The sequence below is a fragment of the Papilio xuthus genome, unplaced genomic scaffold, assembly GCF_000836235.2.
Source record: "Papilio xuthus unplaced genomic scaffold, Pxut_1.1 DF828780.1, whole genome shotgun sequence".
NCBI lineage: Eukaryota > Metazoa > Arthropoda > Insecta > Lepidoptera > Papilionidae > Papilio > Papilio xuthus.
The window spans coordinates 251,834-275,762 of record NW_013529869.1 but is presented as its reverse complement, the minus strand read 5'-3'; the positions used below and the strand labels follow the sequence as shown (position 1 = coordinate 275,762).

The following is a 23,929-nucleotide window of genomic DNA, read 5'->3' as shown; positions in this document are numbered from 1 at the left end:
ATCATTCCTCTTATATGTTTTCATATTATAATTGCTATATGTTACAACCTTAATTACTTTATTACAGCAGCGGTAGTATTATTGACACGAATGTAACTTTTAGTATGTATAGAAAAAATACTAATGAGTCTAAAAATAAACGCAGAGCAACAACTTAAATGTGCTTTACAGACAGTTTAAGAGTATCTAGGAAATGTAAATAAAATTTGTGTTAATCATAGAAATAGTCTAGTTATTAAAATTCCACGAAAGTTCTCCTTAATTTTTCTTGGACTTCATTAATGATTGACAAGCAGTATATATATATAGATGCCCTGATAAAGACGATACTTCGTATATGATTTAGCGAGACATTCACTGATTGACATGTCGCCGATCTTAATAGCCTCTGAATACAACCAGCGGTCTCGAAAGTGGAGCGAGTAGGTGTTTGACAGACATCACTCGGTCTCTCGCCGATTACAATGCAATTAGAAAGCGAATTGCACAAGTACTCAAGCGGCGTCGCTATCGAAAGAAAGCGCGTCCAATAGCGTAGGAAAGTCTTTATTGGTGGGGGGCAGTGGAGGGGCGGCTGCGCGCACGCACCACCATAAGTGGTACACTTTCGATCTCGGCTCGCGTCAGTGAGAGTTGCGCGAAAATGAAAGTGGTGTGCCATTATGGTCCACTTTCCATTACGAGGTCAAGAACCTCGTGGAGTCGTGTTCTAAACGACTACAACTTAATTTATCATTCAACGAGCTTCGAACGTCAGCTTTATGTTACGCGGCGAGTAAACAATGTTGAACAGACGTAAGAGATTGTTGAACTGGCCGCACGAGCCCGCCTGTCTTACCACGCTGTTGCGGTAGTCATAACATTTGTAAGACGTATCGTAAACATTACTTGAAATGACTTTTACCGTTTCGTTAATTCTGTTATTTGGATTCTTTATTTTTAGCTTGAACGTTAGAGAAAGTACGCATTGCTTTTCTTCTAAATATCGACTTTTAATTAGTTGTATATATTTTAGAGTAGAAGTGATTTTTAACTTATTACTTTACGTTAGTAGTAAAATGAAATATTTACAGAATACTTAATATTTCCTTTTTTATATTTAAATTATTTTGGATATTTATGGAAAAGTCTGGCGTTTGTAGAATAAGTATAACGTAAGCATATGTTCTACATTGGGGCGTCATGAACATAAACGCAATTATATAATAATTATTGTTAAGTTAGTAAGGTTTAGTTTAAAAATGTAAAATAATATTTTCAATATCTTGATTTAGATTGAAAACATATAGATATATATTTTGCTCTTTTCTATTCAAAGCCGAAACAAATGGTGCCTTTGTCGATGTAGAGTTTAAAATCATTGGTGCATGAATATGGAACAAGGGTTGCAGAGGCAGCTGGGCCGCGGGTGCAGGGGGTGCGAGGTGAACGACCTGCGATGACGTCAGCGCGACCTGATGCTGCCCGGCTTCAGCTTAACCCGAACTATGACCTCCGCAGACCCGCATTGTTCATATAAAGAACAAGTATCATTGTCCATGAGATCTGTCTTTCTATGTGAAATATAAAAATGAAACTTACGGAATTGAACTTCAATAAAGTTAACAATTTGTCATTTTATTGTTTCAGCCAATGTGATGGTTGTAAACTCAACATAATTACGAAACGCTACTTGGAAATAATTTAAAATTTTACATTTAATGCGAGTCATTGTTGTTAAAAAACTGAGTATCGAAACCTCCTGATAATTATGGATAATCATGATACAGATACTTAGTAATATTACGTGATTGTATTATACGTAATTTCTATTAGAATCCTAGAAGTTACGCAACACATAAATTCTCAGTATAAAGCTTTCACACAGCTTCTCTTTGTTTACATTTCACCCAGCTCAATAAAACCTTTTCCCTCCTTAACGATTGAGCATTTAAAAAGGTGTGACAATATCATTACTAACACTTTCAACTTGTAAATATTATTAACATTTTTTTTACAAAGTAATTTGTAGTACGGCCGTGTATCATAGTGGTGAAACAAGGCCTTGAACCGATGACGTCATTATACTTATAAAGGAACCAAAATGTCTTAAAAATTGTGGTGGATTCACGACACTAGTATTACTGACCACGCGCAATATGTATAATTAGTTATGCCTATTTATAAATATTAATAACATAAAAATATTTTATAAATGCATTGAATTTATTAATACCAAAATATTTTAAAATCACGATAGTATGTAGACGGTTAGCAACAGTTACGTAGATTATTTGCAAAATTACGTCGATAACTAATCCGTTACATTTACGGCATTGGTGCGGCCAAACTCTTCGCGGCAAATTAGTCGCCTTGGCCTATAATCTTGGCTCACCGCTCACTGATTCGCCAATTCTAGATTTAGGTTTTCAGTTCAGTGGGTTGAGCTGGACGCTTCCGATCTACACTCGTGACGCTTTCGACACCCGACATTATTATTAAATGATTCAACAAAAAGATAACACCAATTCGAGGACAGTTGCGTGATTAGAAATGCCTTCATGACGTACATATAAGTATATTTTATTCTGTATATAATTTCCAAGGTTAATAAATAAATTAGAAACACAGGTATGTAGGAAATACCTAACAAATATTGATAACTGTCCTTAAAAGTAATTTTTGCCTTAACGTTAAAAAAATCAAATAAATAATTGTTATATCCTTTCTTACTTAATATAGAGTGGGTATAAATGCAAAGTGATATAAACTGAAACTATTTTTCTTCTTATGCCTTAGATTTGACATTTTTAATAGTTGTATGAATGAAAATTAATAATTTTCATTATAAATACATTATATTTCTTATAAAATTGGAGATTAATAAAGTAATTTACTAATAGTGTTAAGCTTTTGACATAAAGCTTACTTGGTGGAGATTACACACGGCTAACTGAGTTATCCAAGCACGCCTATCCACATAATAATTAGGACCGGAACATCCCCGTAGCGATTTCGTAGCTCGAAGCCCGTTTGTATCCCGCGGTGCAAGGGTGCCGGTAGGGGCGGGCGGCGCGTAGCGTTCGCTACGGAGCGTAGTACGGCGTAGCGGGTGTAGAGCGCGGCGGGCGCCATTCGTGTCGTTGCCGCCGCCGCCGCCGCCGGTCGCACGCGCTTCTCGAGCGGCTCATGCGCCTCCCCAACATGACGGTGACCGAGTGTCCTCACCGCCCGCAGCCCCCGCACGTCCCGCACGCCCCGCGCACCGACGCCGCGGATGCCGACGCTGATGTCCTGCTTGGCAGAGTCCTAGCAGGTGAGCATGATACTCTATCATCTGTCAACGCTTTGTTTACGAGACTATTGTTTTTTTTTCAGTGCACATGTAACTTCTGAAATGTAATGTTTTGTATATTCGATGTTTTCATATACCGTAATCATTTCCGTGATGTAATCAGTCATTGTTAGATGTTATACAACGATTGAATATTACTGAAGTAGTACATACAATTAGATCCTTTTCACTTTCCTGCGAGGCGGGTGAGGCGCGCGGCGCGGGCGGCGGGGCGACTCGCGGATCTAGGTCGAGCGGAGTTCGTTGCCCTCGGCCTTCCCGACTATATTCGACGTCGCTCGCTAATCACCGCTCCCCTCTACCCCGCGCCTCGCGCCCCTCTAGTCATAGCATCACTCGCAACATAGGCACAATCGCACTACATCATTATTAAATATTTTTCCTTTTAACATCTTAGTTTATATCTATTCTCATAATAGTCAATGAAAATGTCTTAATTCTTACAACATTCAATCTAGCATATACATAGCGCTTATTAGCGAAAAAAGTTTGCATTTTAAATAATTTAAGCAATTAAAATTTGAAGGAAAAACAATTTAATAGATATTAAAACATATAAAAAAATATATGTAAATTAGCTCAATCTATGCAAATTAAAAAATCAATATGCATGAAATAATATCTATTATTGACAAACCTATTTATAGATATAATAAAAAAAATAAACAGAAATTTAAATATACAAAGGGAACATATACAACATAACAGCAATAACGAGATCAGTAATGTTGGCTGCATTGCATTATTTGCGAAGAGAGTGAGTTTGCAGCTCGCCGCGCCGCGCCGTTTCGCAAGTGGATCCATCGCCGAATGCCATTTAGTTTGGAGGCCGCGCAGTCGAGGGCCCGCGGTCATCGGCCCCGCGGTATCTGGGTCGCCTCAGAATAACCTAGCGCCGATACTCTAATAATATCCACACGGAGCCTTGCTCCATACTGTCGTCCCACTCTCACTCGCGACGCTACCGCTGCGACATTCGTTTCGCAATGCATTTACTACGATCGACTATCTCTTTCCCGCTTAAGAACGTCACTTAGCAATAAGTACGGTTAAAAATTAATTACTACTAGTACTAAGCTTACTATGATTTTAGAGTAGTAACTTTGATTTTTTTATAATTATAATTATAATATTTTTATAATTTAATCTTCATCTTTCCTTAATTTTAAAAATCAACCAAATATAAAAAAATACTTTCGCGTAAAAGTAATTGTTAAGTTATAAAAATTATATTTTTTTACAAAAATTATAAGACGTAACCAACATTCCTTTGTTTGAAAATGGGGTAATTTTAATCATTTTTTTTAGGAAAAAAATATGAAAAAAAATTAATCTTTATGTCGCATACTAATAAATAATTGCAATATTAATTTCTATCAATCATATTAAAGTCATAAAAATCACTAAAAAATTCCAAAAAGTCAAAAAATAGTTTTACGAGAGATAGAAACAATGAGGAGTGTGACGTGAGCGGGGCCTGCGGGGCGGGGAGGCGGCGGCGGGCGGCGGGGCGCGAGCGGCGAGGCTCAGAATTGCGATCAAGGCCCCGGGTTCGTTCACCCGCTCACAATTGGGTCACGCTCGCCCCGCGCAACACACACACAAATAACTGTTCCAACTCGCACCGACTCACTAAATCCGTCCCTGTAGTGTCACAACGCAAACCAATGTTCACAATTATTGTGTTAATTACACAGATTTTGAAACGAGTTACAAGGTTCGATATAACCGTTTACATCGAACGCGGAATTTTGTAAATCGGTTGAAGTTTTTTCGTATTCAAAACAATTACATCAATTTATTTGAAGCGCACCTTATAAGTTTGAAATGAGTTAATTACATTAATATTTAATAATATTTAAATTCATTTAATTCTTTTACTTATTACAAATGAACATTTAAACATGCAATATAATATATTTATTTAATGTATTTTTGAAAAGCAAAGAAAATGCAGAAAAATTTAAGACAACAGTTTTTAGGGATGCTTATTTAAACTGGCACTGGGGTGACTATAGTGGTTACAAATTATGTCCGGAAAATGGGACAAGTTTTTGGGTTTTCTTTACGATTTTTTTTAGTATTCTATTACATTAAAATAGGATGTATTTCATATATTATTTACAAAATAGAATCTTATTTACCTTTGTAGTCAAGGAAACGTAAATCACGAGTAATATATAATAGTATTTACGTCGCGAGTATCACGTAGCGCGCGCTCCATACACACAAAGTTGAATCGTCGTCGCAAGTCTTCAGTTAGTACAGGCACAGAGACTACACGGCTGACATTAATTTTCAAAATGTTCGCTGTATGGATTTGCTCTGTCATCTTAGAAAATCTTGACAAACATCTGAGACATAGATAAGTCGCTTCGCGACTAAAATCGCCGGCAATCTCAATTAATTAAGTAAAATTAAATGTTGTATACAATTCCGTTATTTAGATGATCAATTATAAAACTTGAAATGATTCTCTGAAGACGTAATTGAGCACAATATTAGTAACTTTCGTAAAGTCATAAATAACATACTTACAATTTTCGTTCAATTTAATTGGAATCTTTACTATTCTATTTATATCTTATTATTTAATTTTGGTTTATCTGTCATAAAAGTATGTAAAAGTAAAAGTTTGGAAAAGCTTTGAGAACCATTGTAGGCAAATCCCGGACAGTCCTACGATATGCAAAGTGATGGTGTCTGTAGTGTCGGGTGTGTGGTGGTGCGGGGCGGGGCGGGAGCGAGAGGCTGCGGGTCGACGGCCGCGCCGCCCTGACCCCAATCCGCGGCCGGCGGCCCACTGCGCGGACCTCACCACCACACTCAGCGGAAAAAACCCATTCAACGCTTCTTTCTGCATTCAAAAATAAATGACAAAAGTCTTTGCAATAATTAACAACACTTAAAATATTTTTTTTACGAATTACTTTACAAACCTTTGGAACATTTTCAAATTTATGTTCCACAAAAACAGCGTTAATTTTCTTTTAAATCATCATCGTTATGAATTAATTAGTTTAATAAAAATAATATTCGTAATCATCAGTTAAGTTAATTTTATCATTAATTTGATTTTACTTATTTTGATTAAATTAATTAAAATTCAGCTAATTACGAAATAGAAAACTAGAGCATGGGGTTGCAGCAATTTATTCATCGTCCGAGAGACCACAAAAGTGTTACGATGACGTCACGCGGTGAATAATGGCCGCCATCTTTATTTTTTCATTCCGCGTAATATTTTCCTCTTAACCCGCTAACCTGACCACGTTCCTCTACACGGAATATCTGGCAACATTTTTTAGAGCGACTTACAATCGTTGCCTCATTTTTTATACGTTGACGATCAATTTATGTTCAACAAACTCTCGAAATATTACAGCGTTCTTAGAATTGTTTTGCATAGACCATACGATTTAATCATAAGTAAACGTGAGTTGCCAAGTACGATCTAACAGGTACAACGACTGAGTATTTTACTACACAATTTATATTTATTAAATCTAAGTTTTTTTTATTTATTTAATACAAGCCACTTAATAAGAAAACACAACATTCAAACAACTCTTAATATAAAAAAGTATTTGTGTTTTAAGTTTATTCGTGAAACTATTTCGCGCATAGTATACGCAACAAAACGTCACAGAGTGCAAGCTACGTTACATAACGCAACTCGTGCTGTCCTCGGTCATATTGTGCTCACTCTGACCACAATTAATCATTATCCTGTGTATTAACAAACAGTTTCTATATTGATTGAGCGCAACGAACTTTAATTAGGTCATTGGTTAAGAGTTAAATTAGTTGTTAACTGTTGAGGATTAACCACAGCGAATGACGTAACACAATCTATGAGTATATGTCAGGAAAATATATTTAATGGCTGTAAAATCCCATATTATAGATATTTTTAGCATAAAACAAATGTTTGGTATATTTTGTTTATTTTATTTCAAACAATTTTGTACCAAAAACAAATAAAGAAAAAATTATAATAAAGATGGAGCTACGTATATAGCTTCGTCTTTTACATAATGATTATATTTACTGTTAAATTTTTGCTTCTTTTTTCTATGAATAGTTCATTTTGTAAATGCAACTAGAGATTTTCAAATCAAAACTTTTCTATATGTAAATTATTCTTGATTTTATCAGAGAAATACATCATCTTGTAGAAAAAGAGCTCTGAAATGCATGTAAAAGGTATGCACTATAATAATCATATCATATACAGAAACTCAAAAGTATATGTTTTAAATAAGTAAAATAAAATGTTTGTACTAACACCAAGACACTGTAATTTTGAAAAATACAGCATAGATTTTTAAATCTCAGCTAAAGTACGTAATTAAATACGCATAGAGTTTAAATAGGATTTTATTTAACTCATGAAAATTCATGTGTGGGGAAAATCAAAATAAAACAGTATTAACATGAAAAATATGAAGAGGGCACGCAATTATGGGTTGAAGTTGATGATTATGGTAGGCGATGCAACGCTGCCGACGCGAGCCTACTTGCTCTAAATATTGCCGGAGTGGGCTAGGGAGCGAGGTCGACGAACCCGCTCGCCCTACCCTCAACTAAGTTTCCGGGCCATTTGAATGTCACTTATACACTTCCTCAGGAAATCGGATTATATGTCCTCTTTTAACATCAATGTGTTAATTCCGATGTCTCTTTCTATCATTCGCCGTCTTAAGATGTTCTTTTGTGTTTAACTTAATGGACATTTTATTTATTAATTTGTCTTTTATTTATCGGTTACTGGATTACGTCTTATTCATTTATAATACAAAAAAATCTATTGCCCTTTAGTGGAAAATAATATTATTATCTAAATTTGCGATTTAAATGCAACAAATATATTTTAATCTTACTAAACAAATATTATCAATCCATTGGAAATATATTTTCTATTTGCAGTGACAAAAATGTAACGAAGAATAGAGTAGCGAACAGCGCCATCTGGTGCTGAGTAGATTGGTACTGATAATTTCGATAGATGTCGCTCGAACACCAAACACGCGCTGCTTGGAAACAAGCTCTTCAAGAAACACATGATATAATCGTGAATGGAAATAAATCAAATACTACAATTTCTCTTTTATGAAACTTTTATAATATTATAATAAAAAATAAAATCTTTCAAACTTTATAATGGATCAACTACGGACTTATGATTATAGATAACTTCAGTATGATAAATTAGGAATTCTTTTCTTCAAAATTTCCCTAAAATAGGTAACTTTGAATCTATCTTGTAAAATGGTATAAAAAATAATATCCTTTTAGGTTCCATCAAAAGTTTTGCGACAAAAACCACGTGTCCTAAACATAAGATGTTAATAATAGATTAGTCATCATATTTGCCGCCAGACATCGCTGTCAAAATAATGCACTGTTTTGTAAGTTAATGTGTTATATACGATCTTTTCCGAATTATAAAAGATATAATTTATTTCGGAAATTCTGATATTAAAACGCGAACAACTAAAAATAGCTTCCCGGCTTAGCTGAGCGGGCGGCTGCAGGGGTGAGCAGAGGGCGGCGACCGTGAACTCGGCCGACCCCTGCCTCCCCGCATCCCACCCTTAAACCTCCACAAATAACCCGCGAGGGTGCCTGCCACCCCGCGCAAGCAAACTACCCGCTCTTTCCAGATGCCGTTTGAACAAATACCAAATTATTAACCATTCACTGTCCGAAAGGACAGTAAAAACATCCATTATCACAAATTGAACCCCTTCACTTTAGATATCCACATTGTTTTAATAAAATCGATGTCAAAAGACACATCTGTACAGTCGAAGCTAAATAAGTGAGAGTCCAAGGGATCGCGATATATTACTAACTTATAGCGGGTTCTCTGTTACCCGAGTTTCTCGCTTATAGAAGTCTTCCGTTGACATAAGACAATGACTCTCTTTTAGAATTTTCTGGATTATCCAGTTCTCGCTTATCGAGGTTTGAATGTATTGTACTTTCTTGCTAATGGTCTATCGCCACATAAAGAAACAAACTCATTTTGACTAATTTAAAAGATTACCAGACATAACGTATGTAGACATCTATAAAAAATTTAAGCTATTAATGAGTATTTTATGTTAAAAAGTCGTATATATAGTACTAATTATAATTTAGGACTGGATATGGTATGGGGTGAGTTAGGACGCATGCGCGTAACTCGCCCACGCTGGCAGCACGCCGACCTCGGCTTTCGCGCCAAACCGCCCCCGAACGCGCCCGTGCCCGAACTTACTCCGATATGGAACTTACTTGTGACAGTTTACAGCCGCCAAACGGAACAGGTAAGTAACTAAATCATAACATTTAAGTGATATGACGTCATGTCTTAGAGTTCATTGACCTCGCATTGATAATAATCGATAAGTTTTGTAGCTGTTATTTTGTAACGATAACTTTGTACACGTGAATTTTCTTATTTGTTTTTTTTTTAAATTTGGCTAAACTTCAATGAAAACTTTTGTTACAACACAAATATTTATAAATATAATGGTGTATTTCTGATTTGGCGATCTTTATTTTCAATTCATGTAATTTTATTTTTTTATGGCGCGAAAGAACGCATTAGTTTAGCTTCACCACAATGTATTCAAATCTCGATGGTTCTGTATTCAAATTCTGTCTTTAAAGTTAGTGAAACTAACTTTCAATTTCTTTTTCTTATATTTTTAAGAAAGTTTAATAGTAGATTATATTTTTCATTTCGCAAAAAGGTTTTAAGCTATTTACTGAATAAACTAAGTTATCTTTATATTTTAAAAAAAGAAATTAATTTTAAAATACATATTTTCATGTCTTCAAATATTTTTTCAAATTTATAAATTATCTATCTCTTACTCTACTTAGTTTAGTGTAACTCGAAGGCATCCATAGTGCCCGAAACTCGTAATAAACTACGTCACGAGTCAAGCCTGACGTGATAGTGGCTGTATTTAGACCGGAACAGCTCGGCCAGGAGCGAGCGATGGCCGTCGGTCACACCGCTCTATTGCACTCCATGCATATTCCATTGTGGTGCAACATCCGTTCCACTTTCACACGTATCCGCCAACACAATCAATCAAACTACGTCTATGACAATCCTCAATCACACCGTAACGTCGGGACTCGCCGCCCCTCACTACACCAAGCGTATCTTGCTTTCGTTCGATGTTTTAAAGTTTTTTTTTCTTTCTTTATGGCTTTTACTTTCATCCACTATCACTTTATTTCTTACTGCATTTTTGTATGCCGAGTAGTTTTTTAAACAATAATTTGTTTATAAAAAGAGGTCTACTAGTCTTTATATTATTAGTCTGTTTTGGCACATTTATTAATATCAGGTTTACATTAGTATCAAATGTTTATATAATCCGTTTTCAATAACCCATAGATATTGTTAAAATTCGCAATTTGGAACTTAAAAGTTTATTTTGAAGAACGGTTGTTATAATATTAACCTTGCCTTAGGTTATATGCAAATAGCCTGTAATCGAAGGATTGCACACTGCAGGTCTGCCGCCAACCCGCCCCGCGCCACCGCAACTAAATATTAAAGCCACGCTCGATTCATTCAATCCAGACGGTGATTTTTTTCTTAGTCGAATGCTTATTTTTCAAAGCTGAAAGAGCCGGCTTGTTTTATTGTACAGGACGGTATTTCAATCTCCTTCAGCGTTGAAAGTCCTTTCAAGAAATTGTAAAGCGAGACTCGACGACGCCCTACACAGCTGCATAAGGAAAAAAATAGGTGTGTGGCTGAGTGTGCGTCTAGTGCGCGACGTCTATGTACTTAGAGTGCATCGCTCCCGGCGCCGTGTCGTCGCACTGCATATAGGCCAGTGCACGCGAATGCCCGAGCCCCCCGCGCCCGCCGCCCGCGACCCCCGCCCGCGCCCTGCACCCGGCGCCCGGCGCTCGGCCCTGCTGCACCTCGCGATTTTCCATTTCCACCGCGATGCTCGCTCGCTAATTCCAGCACTTCACAGATGGCGTAATGCGGAGAAATTTCTCAGGCCTTTCTCCGACCGCGAGGCCGCCTTCCGGTAAAGGGCTATTACATGACGGCTTCATTGAACTCTGATGAACCGAGAAAGTGACGTTTCATTCTATAACATCGTTACGACACTAACATTGTCTAAAAACTCAGAGCTACGTAATTTGTAAACAATAATTTAATCGGTTCATTTAGAATTGAGAATTGATTACTTCCAACTGATGCTTCTGGTTCACTAAGTCTACACGATAAAGTAGACGTACGATGCGGGTTATAAAATCAGTGATGTTCTATTTTAAAATGAACTCATTAATTATATGTAAGGTTTATCGGTGGTGCGAAGAGCGCGTGTGTGCCGGGCGCGGGTTCAACCGGGCGGCGAGGTGACGGCGGGCGCGCTGGCGGGCGGTTGCGACTTGCGACGTTGTGGAGCGCGCACCGCGGATGTAGTTACAAGTTCCCGCGGTCGTTGCCCGCCCGATGCGAGCTGCGAGCGGCAACGGGCGAGAGGCGAGCGGCGACTCCCCTATATCGGCTGGCTAACTGTGGCGCGGAAACTAATTCTCACTCGAGCCGTAGCCGACACGCCCGCGCCCCTTAATCATTAACCTCTGCGAAACGGCGCACACTTACAAAACTATCCAACTTTATAAGAAAAATAAAAGAAAATTACGCCGGAAAACTAAAGGTGCGCGACGTAAATAAAATGGATCAACCAAGTTTTCACGAGAACCAAAAATTCCATAAAAAATAAAGTATGGTAACATCCATATTAAAGCCCAATTGTTGTATAAAAAGTGTTGCTACTTTGTTTTGTGTACATGTACAGAATACTAGAAAAACTTGAGTCGTAAAGTGCTCTGTACTTTCTCCAGACAGTTGTGCGAAGCTCATTAGGGGGGCCGAAGTCAAACTCAGTTATTACGAAGTCATCAAAAATTAATAAGTAATAACAATGCGGAGCGAATGTGTGAACGAGGAAATGGTTGCGTGCCGTTAGATAACTGTACAGGTCTAGTCTAGAACAATCCTGTGCGGCCTTACCGATAGGATCGCCGACTCGTCCTGAATTGATGACCATTCTTATACCATAGATTCTAGCAATCCCTTGCTTATTTTTCGTTTAATCCATAATTATCAACATTTATACGACCTACTAATTATAAACCATTTCTTTTAAACACATTAATTCTTTTAAATACAATAAGACTATTTTTCCAAGTGTAATATTATATCATATTAAAAGATTCGTGGCAGACGTTTGAAAATCCCCTAATGATTTAGCACCGCTATAAAAATAGGGACAGTGGTGGGATAAAATGTGTTGAGTTATTTTCGTAGTACGTAACTTTCAATGTTTGGAGAAAATTAGTATGTGAGCATATCTATGAGGGGGTGGGTCGTGTGCGGCCGGTGGGGTGGCGGATGGCGGTGGCGGCGCGTCGTAGCGAGTAGCGCGGAGTGAATGACCTCGCGCGTTGCATTGTCATTTGCCGCGCAAGTGCAAGCTCGCTTCACGAGTGACACTTCTCTTCAGCGTCACACTGAGTTGTCACTACGTCATTTGTACGTACATGTCCAACTTTCTCGACTAAAATCTTATTATATAAATTTTGTACAAAAGGATAATTATTGTTTGCGTTACCTTATTAGATCATCCGGTATCATCGACCTGTAAATCGGCAGCCCGTCATTCCGTCTTTCGTTACTAACGCACACAACGAATAAAGACTTACTTTGTGTAATATTGAATTATGAACTCTCGGTGTACTGTATAAGGGCAAGAATGCCTTAATTGAGTATTTGTACTCGTCTATTACCCCCGGTGACGTAAATGCCGTCCTTGAAGCGAATCTACAAACACAATTGTGCAAATAACAGCTCGGAGGTTCGTTCACCCGAGCTATCGCTCTAATCTGGATAAGATAAATAGAAAGCTGAGATATATTATTAGAACAATATATTTTTGATAATTACATATCTATTAGAACTAACGAATAATATGATGAAATAAATTGTAAAGAATTCGTTTTAGAAGTAAATCTTTTCTGTCCAGAAAAGCTGATTGATTCAACTTTACAAAACTTATGGGCAGAGGTCTAATAGCTTAAGCTGTGATTTAACTTGAGTAGGAACAGTTCAAGTAGGTATTCCAAATGACATTATACATCGTTCGATAATTCTTAAAGTAATTTTGGAGTTCCAAAAGTCTATCAAAAAACAATCTGTCTGAAGGCCGGTAACGCATCTGCGGTTCCTCTGGTATTGCTGATGTCCATGGGCGTCGTTGAACACCTTGGTGTTCCCGCTGCTCGTTTGCCCCCTTCTGTTATAAAAAAAAAGAAAAATAAAATGAGTCTGCAGTAAGCCTCAGGATAATTAAAGCATCAATGTTGTTCTAGAACCGTAAATGAAACATTCCGGTAAACATTTTTTTTATATTAATAGGGTGGTCTGAAAGTTGATGTCGGGTCGGTAGTATAATCCGCTATTCGCGTGTAACATTGCGGAGCCGGTGAGTCAGTCGCCGGAGGTACATTGACACAGGCATATGGGGTCTGAAAGGCCACGCACGCACGTGGTCAACATAATCCTATCAACCGGTGACTATTATTCAACGTGCCACGGACATTATTATTTAATTATCTATTTGTTATATCGTTGTCTATGATTACTTTTAAAGTTATCGGTTTTTATCTATGTTAAATGAAGCCCCTCACATTGATAATGCACAATAGAATTAAAAAAAGCTAAGTAAATTTGCCGATTTTTTTCCTCTAACTTATTTAAAATTTAAAAAATATTATTCAAGTCAATAGAAATGAATTAAGCGTCGAATTAAATTTCTGTAAGGTTAAATCTACTAATATTATAAATGGGAATATTTGAATGTTTGTTAGCAGGTATCTACAGAATGGCTCGTCGGATCTTGATGAAATATGGCGTGTATTAAGAACATAGTCCGGAAGAACATACAGGCTACTAATTAAGGTTTTTAAATCCGCGCGGACGGAGTCTCGGGCGACAGCTAGCTTTTTATAAACGAGATAACTATCGCATTAAAATACTAAATAAATTCTCTGTAACTATTGCATTATCATTGAATCAGGAGGAAGATTTCGACACCGTCTCGAGGCATTGCCCGCTTAAGTAAACATCTCCGCTCGATCGACGATAAAAGTGTGTTCATTTTAAAATTCTCTCACCTATTTCCATGTTAACGCGGGTCCCACTTTCTTGGGGACGCTCGCTTTGTTTCATACAAACATCGTATCGGAGACGGCTGCATTATCAGTGACACACAAAGCCCGCTCGATAGCTGCGTGCCGATAAGCCGAACATAACACCGTCTCGGTACATTGACCCACTGTTATATAAAAACTTCTCGATTGTGATAACGTTATGACAATGACATTTCGTGTTGACCACGCTGTGAGCGGGTGGCGGAATGTTGCGAGGAGCGGATCGATCTGTAATGCTGATATGCTTCAAGTTCGATAAATTTTGCGACAATATTCATGATAGACGAATGGTGAGGTAGTGGTATAAATCTAATCTATCTGAAATACAATTGCTTAGGAATTTACAATAGTATAAATGCAGTTCAAATCTCTTCGCAAACTTTTGTGGGATAATATGGAACCATAAAAATACTAAAAGAGAAGTGGTCTCGGCAATAGCTAGGTCACCTAGCCACCCGCTAATACACCTTCGCCACCAGATTGTAACCTAAATAATTTTTATAAGCAGGACATGAATGGTAACCTGAAGGTTATTTATAAAGAAATATATTTGTCTTAGGATTTTCAAGTTAATTTAAAAAAGTATTTTGCGTATATTTTTTACTGTTTAATTTCCTCCTAACGGTCGTATTGAAACGATTACTAATGACACTGGTAAACTTCAGCGCATTCCACGGCTGTCACCATGCAATCCACATCGTATTTGTTTCCTCATATGACTAACACGGGGATCGCGTGGCGTTTTAGTCTGAATATACATCGATGTAAGTAAAATCCGCGTTCGGTTGATGCGCCGATACAGATGCCGAGGGCATTGACCCGGCTGAAATCTTAACACCGGCGCGTCGTCGGTGATGAAAATACATTTTAATTAGAGTGATTTAATAGTTTCGGTGGTGCATCGTACGTAGATACGGCATGAAAGCACCGGCGCAACAGTACGGTTTATGTCAACTTTCACGCGGTTACGTAACCCCGCGCCCGCGCTCAGAGATGTACTAGAACGTTCGGAGTCATCGACCACGCCGCTTACGACACCCGCTAGAGTACACCCGGACGTTATTTCGAGAATTTACATATCGAATGTTATCTTAATTCCGCTCAATTTCTTTTTTCTTTCATTCGTTGCACTTGCTTTGTTTTACTAACAACGATTACTCGGACTTACAAAGAAGTTGTTTACATTTTTATCGACTAGTACTATTATTCGTTCCACACTGAATAATTAAATAATTACAGATACAGTACCCATTCACCGAATCCTGGATCAAGGAGATAGATCAGAGACTTTCTAAAAACAAAGTTTTTACATCAGACTGGGCTACGCTCACACAACTTCCTCCAGCGTATGTTTTCGTGCTGTCAGGTCCTTAATAATGAATGAATTTCTCTTCTCACCATCATTCAATGATGAATTATTAGTTCTTGTTGATAAACGATGAATAGAATTAGGAGTAGAGTTATTCTTAATTGGTCTGTCAGTATGGGTATTGTCAATTAGTTTGGTATATACGGTGTATTGTATGCAAGGTGATGTCTTCAATCCTAGACTTGTGAGTACGACATCGTTCGGAATCCGCGAGGGGCGCTGGCGGTGGCGCTGGGTCGTCGCTCGCGCGCGAGGTCATCGCCGCGACTCCACACCACAACTCGACAGCTCGACACGCACTCGACTTTACAACTTTCATGCCTCACTACCACCGTTTTTGAACTTCATTGCACAGATTTTATCTCATGCACACATTATGAGGTAAATGGCATTTTCGTAGCCCCGCACAAGTATCATGATTTGTTACTAAAGTTAATTTTAAATAGTTACGTTGATTTCTTTTAGTTCGTTTACGCTAGTTTCCAGTGCATGCTACGTTAGTCAAGCGTTTAACTTTGGCACTGATGTGTTTGTTATATTCGTAAGGTAATGTACTAATAAAGAGTCTCGTTAATTTGTTGATATTTTTACTATAACTCAGTTTTATTTTTTGGAAATATAGCGTATAGTTATTGTTGAAGATAAAAGTTTGTTTCCAAAACATCAAAATAGTAAAACAAATGTTTAAATCATTATTTGGCACAGTCGTTTAAAGAGATATTTAAAATAATGTAGAGTGAAATCGTCTCATCGACAGCGACGAAGTATGAAACTCAAAACACAGACTTGAAAGTTATAGAAATTCAACTGGTAGACTTTAATCAGTCTCTGTATATTTGATGAGTTATTATTGTAAAGAGGTCAATATCAAAACAATTTTAGTATTTATTTTGTATATGAATTATTTATCGAGCGCGACTGTTTACTTTCATCGCTATCGGTTTTGTAGGTTAGTGGACGAGTAAATATTTGGGCGTCGCCTGCCCTTTCTTAACTATCATCGTATTGTCTTCGAGTTCAATAATTGGAACTTTTCCTTCACGTTGCGCGTTGCGGTGACGTGGCGCAGTTAATAGTGGATTGGTATTAATTATCGTGGAATGCTTAGACGCGAGTCAGCTAACGAGTTGAAGTTACGCATCAGAGACGTGATGGGAATCGTCAAGATCAACGCGGAGTCGGCGAGTGAAGGGGCGTAGGTACGATCGTGACACACCGCCAATTATAAGTATAGAGGCGTCATTGAACCCGTGTTATTGCGAAACAACGGAAACCAGTCCACAGCCGCTCCTCCTCCCCGCCGCCGCCTCGCCCGCACCCCGCACCTGCTGCGAATTTGTAAAATCCTAGATTATAGTTGACATGCGGTCAGCTCGCAGCCGACGTGACTGGAATCTCAAGACAATCGGTTACATCATTATGTTCTATAGTTCGCAAAAACAACGCGCAAAAAACTTTACTAACTAACCAAACATTTTTCTTTATTTAAAAAAAAATACATTCCTACTATGTTCTTGTTTTCGACAGCAAGTTTAATTTTAGTGGAGTAGGTACTTAACCTACTCTACTCCCTATTGAAAATTACTTTTCGTTACAAAAATGTAACATATATTAGTTACAACGTAACTGATAAGTTGGCATAACAATATGTTCTTACATAAATTATATAAATGAAAAAATGATTAACAACTAGCGTTATTTGTTGACGGTACTGCGTGTGCGACCTAAAAAGTGACGTGTCCGATAGTGGTACAGTCAGGGACAACGGCCACGTCGCCTCATTCGCAGGAATTGCAGGTAGGCTAAGGGGTTAAAGAACTCCAGTGCACTATATCAAATACCATTGAACTGCGTGCGTCCCGCTCGCTCGCCTCACCGCCGCCTGACGCCTCGCGGTGCATCGCCTGCACTCATCCTCGTGCGAATCCTGTACGATTACGCGACGCGCATGCGTATCGCATTATCTTTGCGATCTATGGCACACGTAACAACGTACTCGACTGTTGCTATACTGACAACTACCAACACTGCACTATTTATAAGCTACTTTGGGAATTCTTAGAGGATAGAGATAGATTTGTATGCTTATTTTATACATTGGTTTAACCATGATGATACGAGATAAAATGATAAGGTACGTATATTTTGGATCATTGACTGATCAAGCCAAAAGTTTTATTTTAAATTTAATAGAATTATTCCTTAATTTATCATACTAATACTTTAAATTTAAGATTACTTTTACAATGTTCCATAATTTTGTTTTTTATGTCTATGGTAGTTGCATAGTTTAACATTGAAGGCAGTGCGAGGGCCGATGAGAACGCGGTGCATTCCACTCGTTTAGAAACCCCGGCGGTTGGTTACGTAACGTTGTTTACCCAAGCCGGCGAGCAGCAGCCATGTATCAATAATCAAGTTTAACAAGTGGAAAGTTCAACGAGGGCGTCGACACCGCGCCGCTGGCTCGGCACTTTGCCGGCGGCGCACCGCTCGCTACAAAACCCCATTAATTCGCGACACCCGATCGCTTTAGCTATGACATCTCGATGAACCAGGAAGACCTAGGTATTAGATTACCTTACCACGGTCTTGATTAACTTTCCTCGTATGAGGTTCATCGGCCAATTATTTCCAATTAAATCGGCCAGGTGCACATGCCGTGCCATAATCTCTGACGTCATCTCCTTGAGTTGCCTTTTGTTTTTATAATATACCTAAAACGCAGCTTACAGCGCGAATATTTCGGCAGACAACGTGATAGCTTCAAGGTAAAACGATAAAGTGTCAATGAACTTGATAATAAATTTGTTCGCATGTAAAGTAGCAACGCATTTCCAAAATGTTCCATGTTATAGAAAAAAAACAGATTTAATTATTTAAAAAACATTTATTATCTTATTTTACTAAATATGTAAGTAAAATAATGTCGATAATAAGTAAATAGAACAATTATAATAAAGGAAACATAAATTAAACTAAAAAGTAGAACTTAATTTCCTTCGTCCCAAATATCACAATGTTTCTGTGACCTCGTAACTCGTTGGTCTCCTTCCCCGAATTGCCATGATCGCTCGCATTGCCCACAGACCTCGTAACAGTACTGAGCCTCCCCAATACCCCCCTCTCCCCCACACCTCCTGCCACGTAGCAGTTACACAAGCTGCTACGTAGTTGCGTAGCCCTTTTGATAATGTTTCAAGGATTCGTATAAGTGTTATAGTAATCAAGTTTAATTGAAAATTTACATTTATATAACTTACTTTAATTATTGCTCTTACATGTTAACTTGGTAATTTTAATAATGGTAACACATTATAAAATAAAATAAATATATATAAAACCACTAATAAATAACTAGAAGAAGTAGATAGAGTATAAGAACCGTGTCATCAATTTTTTGCTTTTTTGTCCGACGTATATCGAATAAAAACTATACATAACTGTTAGGTAACCAATGAAGAAAGTAAATGGCGTTAAAATATCTATATGTTGGTGAAAGTTAATGTAACACGTATATACATTTGTATATACTTGTTGATAGGAAACGATTGCGGAAATTGCTAAATATAATATTCAGCCAGCGTAATTGATCATGGCTGTTTTTCAAACTGCTTGTGTATTAGCAACGGCTCATTTACATAAGATATCGAACTTTTGACGGCCCGCGTTGATTCTCATTCAAGGTTCCACGCTTCTTATTGCGTCTTTTATATACACCAGCGATTGGAATACTCGTATAAAAATATTTACAGGGCCTTGAATTATAGTCGTTTTTTGCTTTACCCTTCTTTCTGAAAAAAAAATTGTTTTAATTGATGTGTAACTTAATGACCATGTTTTGATTTTATTTTTTCCTTTTGTAAATTTAAAACCCGTTAAAATTTTGCGATAAAAACAAACAAACTTCCCAATGCGGGTTAGGTTTTTTCATACACATATTTAAGTTGAATCTAATATTTCAACAATTTGATTTGAAAGGCTCAGGAATAGGGAACGCATTCGGTAATCCATGCGAACATTGTTCATATTCACAAATATTCGGTTCGCGTTGCGTTGCGGCAGTGTGGCGTCACTTGTTTACCGCGAGCGCGCGCGCGGACCTTGAGATTCGGCAGCGGTCAGTGGCCGAGGCCCGCGGCTCCGACACTTTTAATATTGTACGTTTGTTCATTTTATTATTATCGACCTCGCTTGCTTGCTTAACAGGCAAACGCATTTTTATCACAATACGTTTTGCCATTTTTGACACATTCAAGTCACGTACTTTTGCCAATTTTGACCACCCATCTGGATAAACTAATTTATTCAAGAAATAAGAAAATAGTATAGAATTATAACCGTAACCTAGTGAATTAATTATCACATTTTTAAATAAAAAAATACAACATTTTTGATATAAAATCTGATGGCAATTCTGTATGGTTCAGTAAGATAATGACCCGATTTTTAAATGATCTGAGGAAGTAGATAATTTATTAACAAACTGCTCCTACAATGTCGACAGTTGTATGTGTAATTTGGAACTAACTGAAGGCGGTTTTTTCTCGCGATTGTGTGCTGTATTAATACGGCTGAGCGCTTTCTCGCTTGTGTCGGCGATTGGCAATTTCGGTGGCGGTTTCAAGGACAACCGGCCCGAGTTCAGAAGCCACCTTCGACAGTGAACAGTGAACGACACCATTTCGTGCGTTGACCCTATACATTTCCTGTGCCACGACAAAACGAAGTCTTATACTCGACACGTTGCATGATATAAAAAAAAATCAACTTAGCAACATACAAGGTTTAAAATTAATTAAATTGCGATATTTTATGGCTTACAATATGTTGACAATTAAGACAAGTCGATTTTTGGTAATTTGGTGTTTGGTAATTTATTTCAACGGATTTTTTTAATATGTAAAGGACAGTTGTCTTATAATATTCTTTTGTTTGTTTCAGGTGAGTGATTGGATTCGAGCATCTTTTCCTGTTGGTATCGGTAAAGTCGTGGCGAAGAGTTATGATTGTACGTAATGCGTTCTCGTTAGAGCACAATGCACCAGGCTGCAGTGGTGGAGTCAATCACCCCGTCCTAACGGGGCTCGCCCTACGCCGTCACCATCATTGTCGTGCGATCGCGCAATGCAACGCGTCTAGTGCATACGTAACACTACGCAAATTACACGCCTCTATTGTTATCGATTACAAACATAAATCGTATTTAAGAAAAATTTACGACTAAGAGCTAACGATTAACTATCGAAATGAGGTTCAAAACGAATGTCCCGCTGCGCTACACAAATCGACCGCAAAAACTTGTTGATAGTGGTCATTGTTATCGTCCTATATAATTTAGTGTGGCGATCCGATTATTCAAAATACACAAAGTCGTTATGAAAACGGAACTCGGACTAAGGCAGTTTTAAGTATACACCTACAAAAAAATCAGTCACTTACATTATAAGAATTTATTCTCAAAAACGTCAGCAGTTTTGCTTTTTTACTTTACATGAAAATCGTACCTAGAACCGGCGATACTGGGGTTGTGAAAATAAAAAAGTTTAGATCAGTCAAATATAAGGACTGTTTTATGCCAAAGTCGTAAATGAATAAAAAGACAGTTCTATTAATGTACATTCATCAAACGTGTAATTTTACGTTTTATGTCAACCTCCAAATAAATAGTTAAATTATGTGAATACTATATTGTGAAAATATTGCGAGGCGTCCCGCTGCTATTTTATCATTAGGTTGACGATTTCTAAGAGCAAAGCTGGGGCGATATCGTTTAGCGCAGATACAATGCATAGACGATCTGGGAACGTCGGTTATAAACCCGCCAACAAAAGGATGTTAAAAAACTCATCTTTGAAAAGTTCAATTTTATTTTTTTGGTTCCAAAAAGGTCTCCGATCAGACGATTATTTAGTTTTTTGCCGGCAGAAGAGTTGGATATCGCGAAACTTGCACAAAGATGCAACTCGCGGCGGGCAAAAAGTTAAAGTTTACCTGTTCGTGAAATCCGAGATGAAAAGAAAGGGTAGCGTTTTTAGAATTTCGATTTTTTAACAATAGTAAGACCTTACCTGCGATTTTTTTTGCGTAAAAAACTTAGAAATTTGGAATCTTAAAAACTTTGAAATTGAAAGGAAGTCGGATCAAGGGTTAGTTGCGTTTTCTAAAGTTCCTTTGTTGTATTTGCACATGGCATCAAATTCATTCGTTGGTTTCTTATTCGATGACAATATAGGTCACAATCAAAAAAATATACCAATGATTCAGAAGCCACCAAATTCATATAACAATAGTCGTGTCCATATATAAAATAGTATTGTTTACCATTATTGATACAAAGCACGTGGTAAACGACTTACAACTAAAATAAAGGTTCTTGGCGAAGAATACCACATTATATCTATATTGGACTTCTTCGAACTCAGTCTAAAAACGCTGAGCTCGTTAGTAACGGCGATTCTCTTAATAAATGTGCACACTATTTTATTTCAAATGCGATTAGTCATGGCTAAGGTACGGACCGCACTATACTTAAAAACAATACTTCTAATACATTGTGTTTTTGTTACTTCTATAATACTGTTCGCTTAAAGTCAGACTGCGCTCAACATAATTAACATTCTAATTTGTTATGAATAGAGATAGCTATGAAGAACTGTATTAAGCACGATGGCATATTTATCAAAGTAATGGCGAAGTGGTACAAGAGTAGGCACCGTTACGAGTGGTCGCGAGTTGAGTGCACGAGCACTGCGGTCGCCGACACCGCCGACACCGCGCCTGCTCACTCTGTCCGATCCCCTCGACAAATATCGATGTTACTAATCAACTAATCACTCATAGAATTATCGTTTATAACACCTACATAACCACAATTACAAATCTATGTAAATAGTCGGATATATTCTTAATATTAAAAACATTTTCAAATAAGAACAGCAAAGCTGCTTTTACTTGTATTGAGGAAATTGGTTCCTGTATGTAGGAGAGAAAGTTAAAGTACATTATAGTTAACGTGAATGAAAGTAAACAGAAGGTTGTGCTATAAGATTACAGAGATCGGATATATAATTAAAGGTCTGACGCAACCACGAGGGGCACGCGACGCGGCGTGATGCGGGTGCGCGTGCGCCTTCTTCCTCCTTAAAAAATACACTACAAAAGGAACCAAAAAACTAAATGACGTCTGTCTATGCACATTTTATACGAGATGCCGTCTGTCGCGTTTCACCGCCAGCTGTGGCATCGGCATAAGGAAGTACACACTTCGCCAACCGACACCTATAATTATCGATTGCCAAAAAATCCAAACCATCATCATCGTTATATTCGCAAAATGAACACTTTTGAAATGTTCGTCTTTAATAATACATATCTGAAGTTGAACGACTGCTTTATTGTTAATATTTTTTGGTCGTTTTTATTTACATTTTTAACTAAAATAGGTCTTAACTGGTGCAGTTAAAGTCTTATTTTGTGTGCATCAACTTTTACATCTGATTACTTCGGCTTAATTATACTTGGGTACCGAAAATGGTAACCAAGTCTGATATAACGTTAAGAGTGATGTGAGAGTTATAAATTTGATATTGGCTAAAATTTATATCACAAAATTCACTTAAAAAATTCAGATAATTACTATTACATTCGACATGAGATTTTTCATTTTTTACAATGAACATAGTGCTGTATTTAAATATTACTGAAGTGTGTAAATTTGTACTTTAAATTGAAACTTTCTTTGTAATAAACTGAACAAATTTGTTCGTATTTTTAGAGATTTATCCTCTTATCTATTATTTTTAATAACATATTACGTGATCGCTATTAACACTATGTAATAGAAATGATCGGAACCGGTTTGTGATGAAATGAAAGTTGGCTTTGGTTAATAAATTACTTTCTCCGTCTGCAAATGGCGGCCGAACCTTTGATATAATATTTCGCATTCTCTCACTTCGAGAAAAATAGATTGTCAT

The 23,929-nt window shown here is 37.4% G+C and overlaps 1 protein-coding gene across 2 annotated transcripts in view; it reads left to right on the top strand.

The window, feature by feature from the left end:
• The window catches only part of Eip75B (Ecdysone-induced protein 75B), an 84,575-nt gene that overhangs the window by 35,333 nt on the left and 25,313 nt on the right, over window positions 1-23,929 (top strand). The window contains exon 1 of one of the 2 annotated variants that reach the window (XM_013326736.1): window positions 3,142-3,295. The exons of the other annotated variant lie outside the window; for it this stretch is intronic. Within the exon in view, the coding sequence (XP_013182190.1) occupies window positions 3,169-3,295 (127 nt within the window). The 5' untranslated portion in view covers window positions 3,142-3,168. Of the gene's footprint in view, window positions 1-3,141; window positions 3,296-23,929 lie in introns of those variants that run through there. 2 annotated transcript variants of the gene reach the window in all.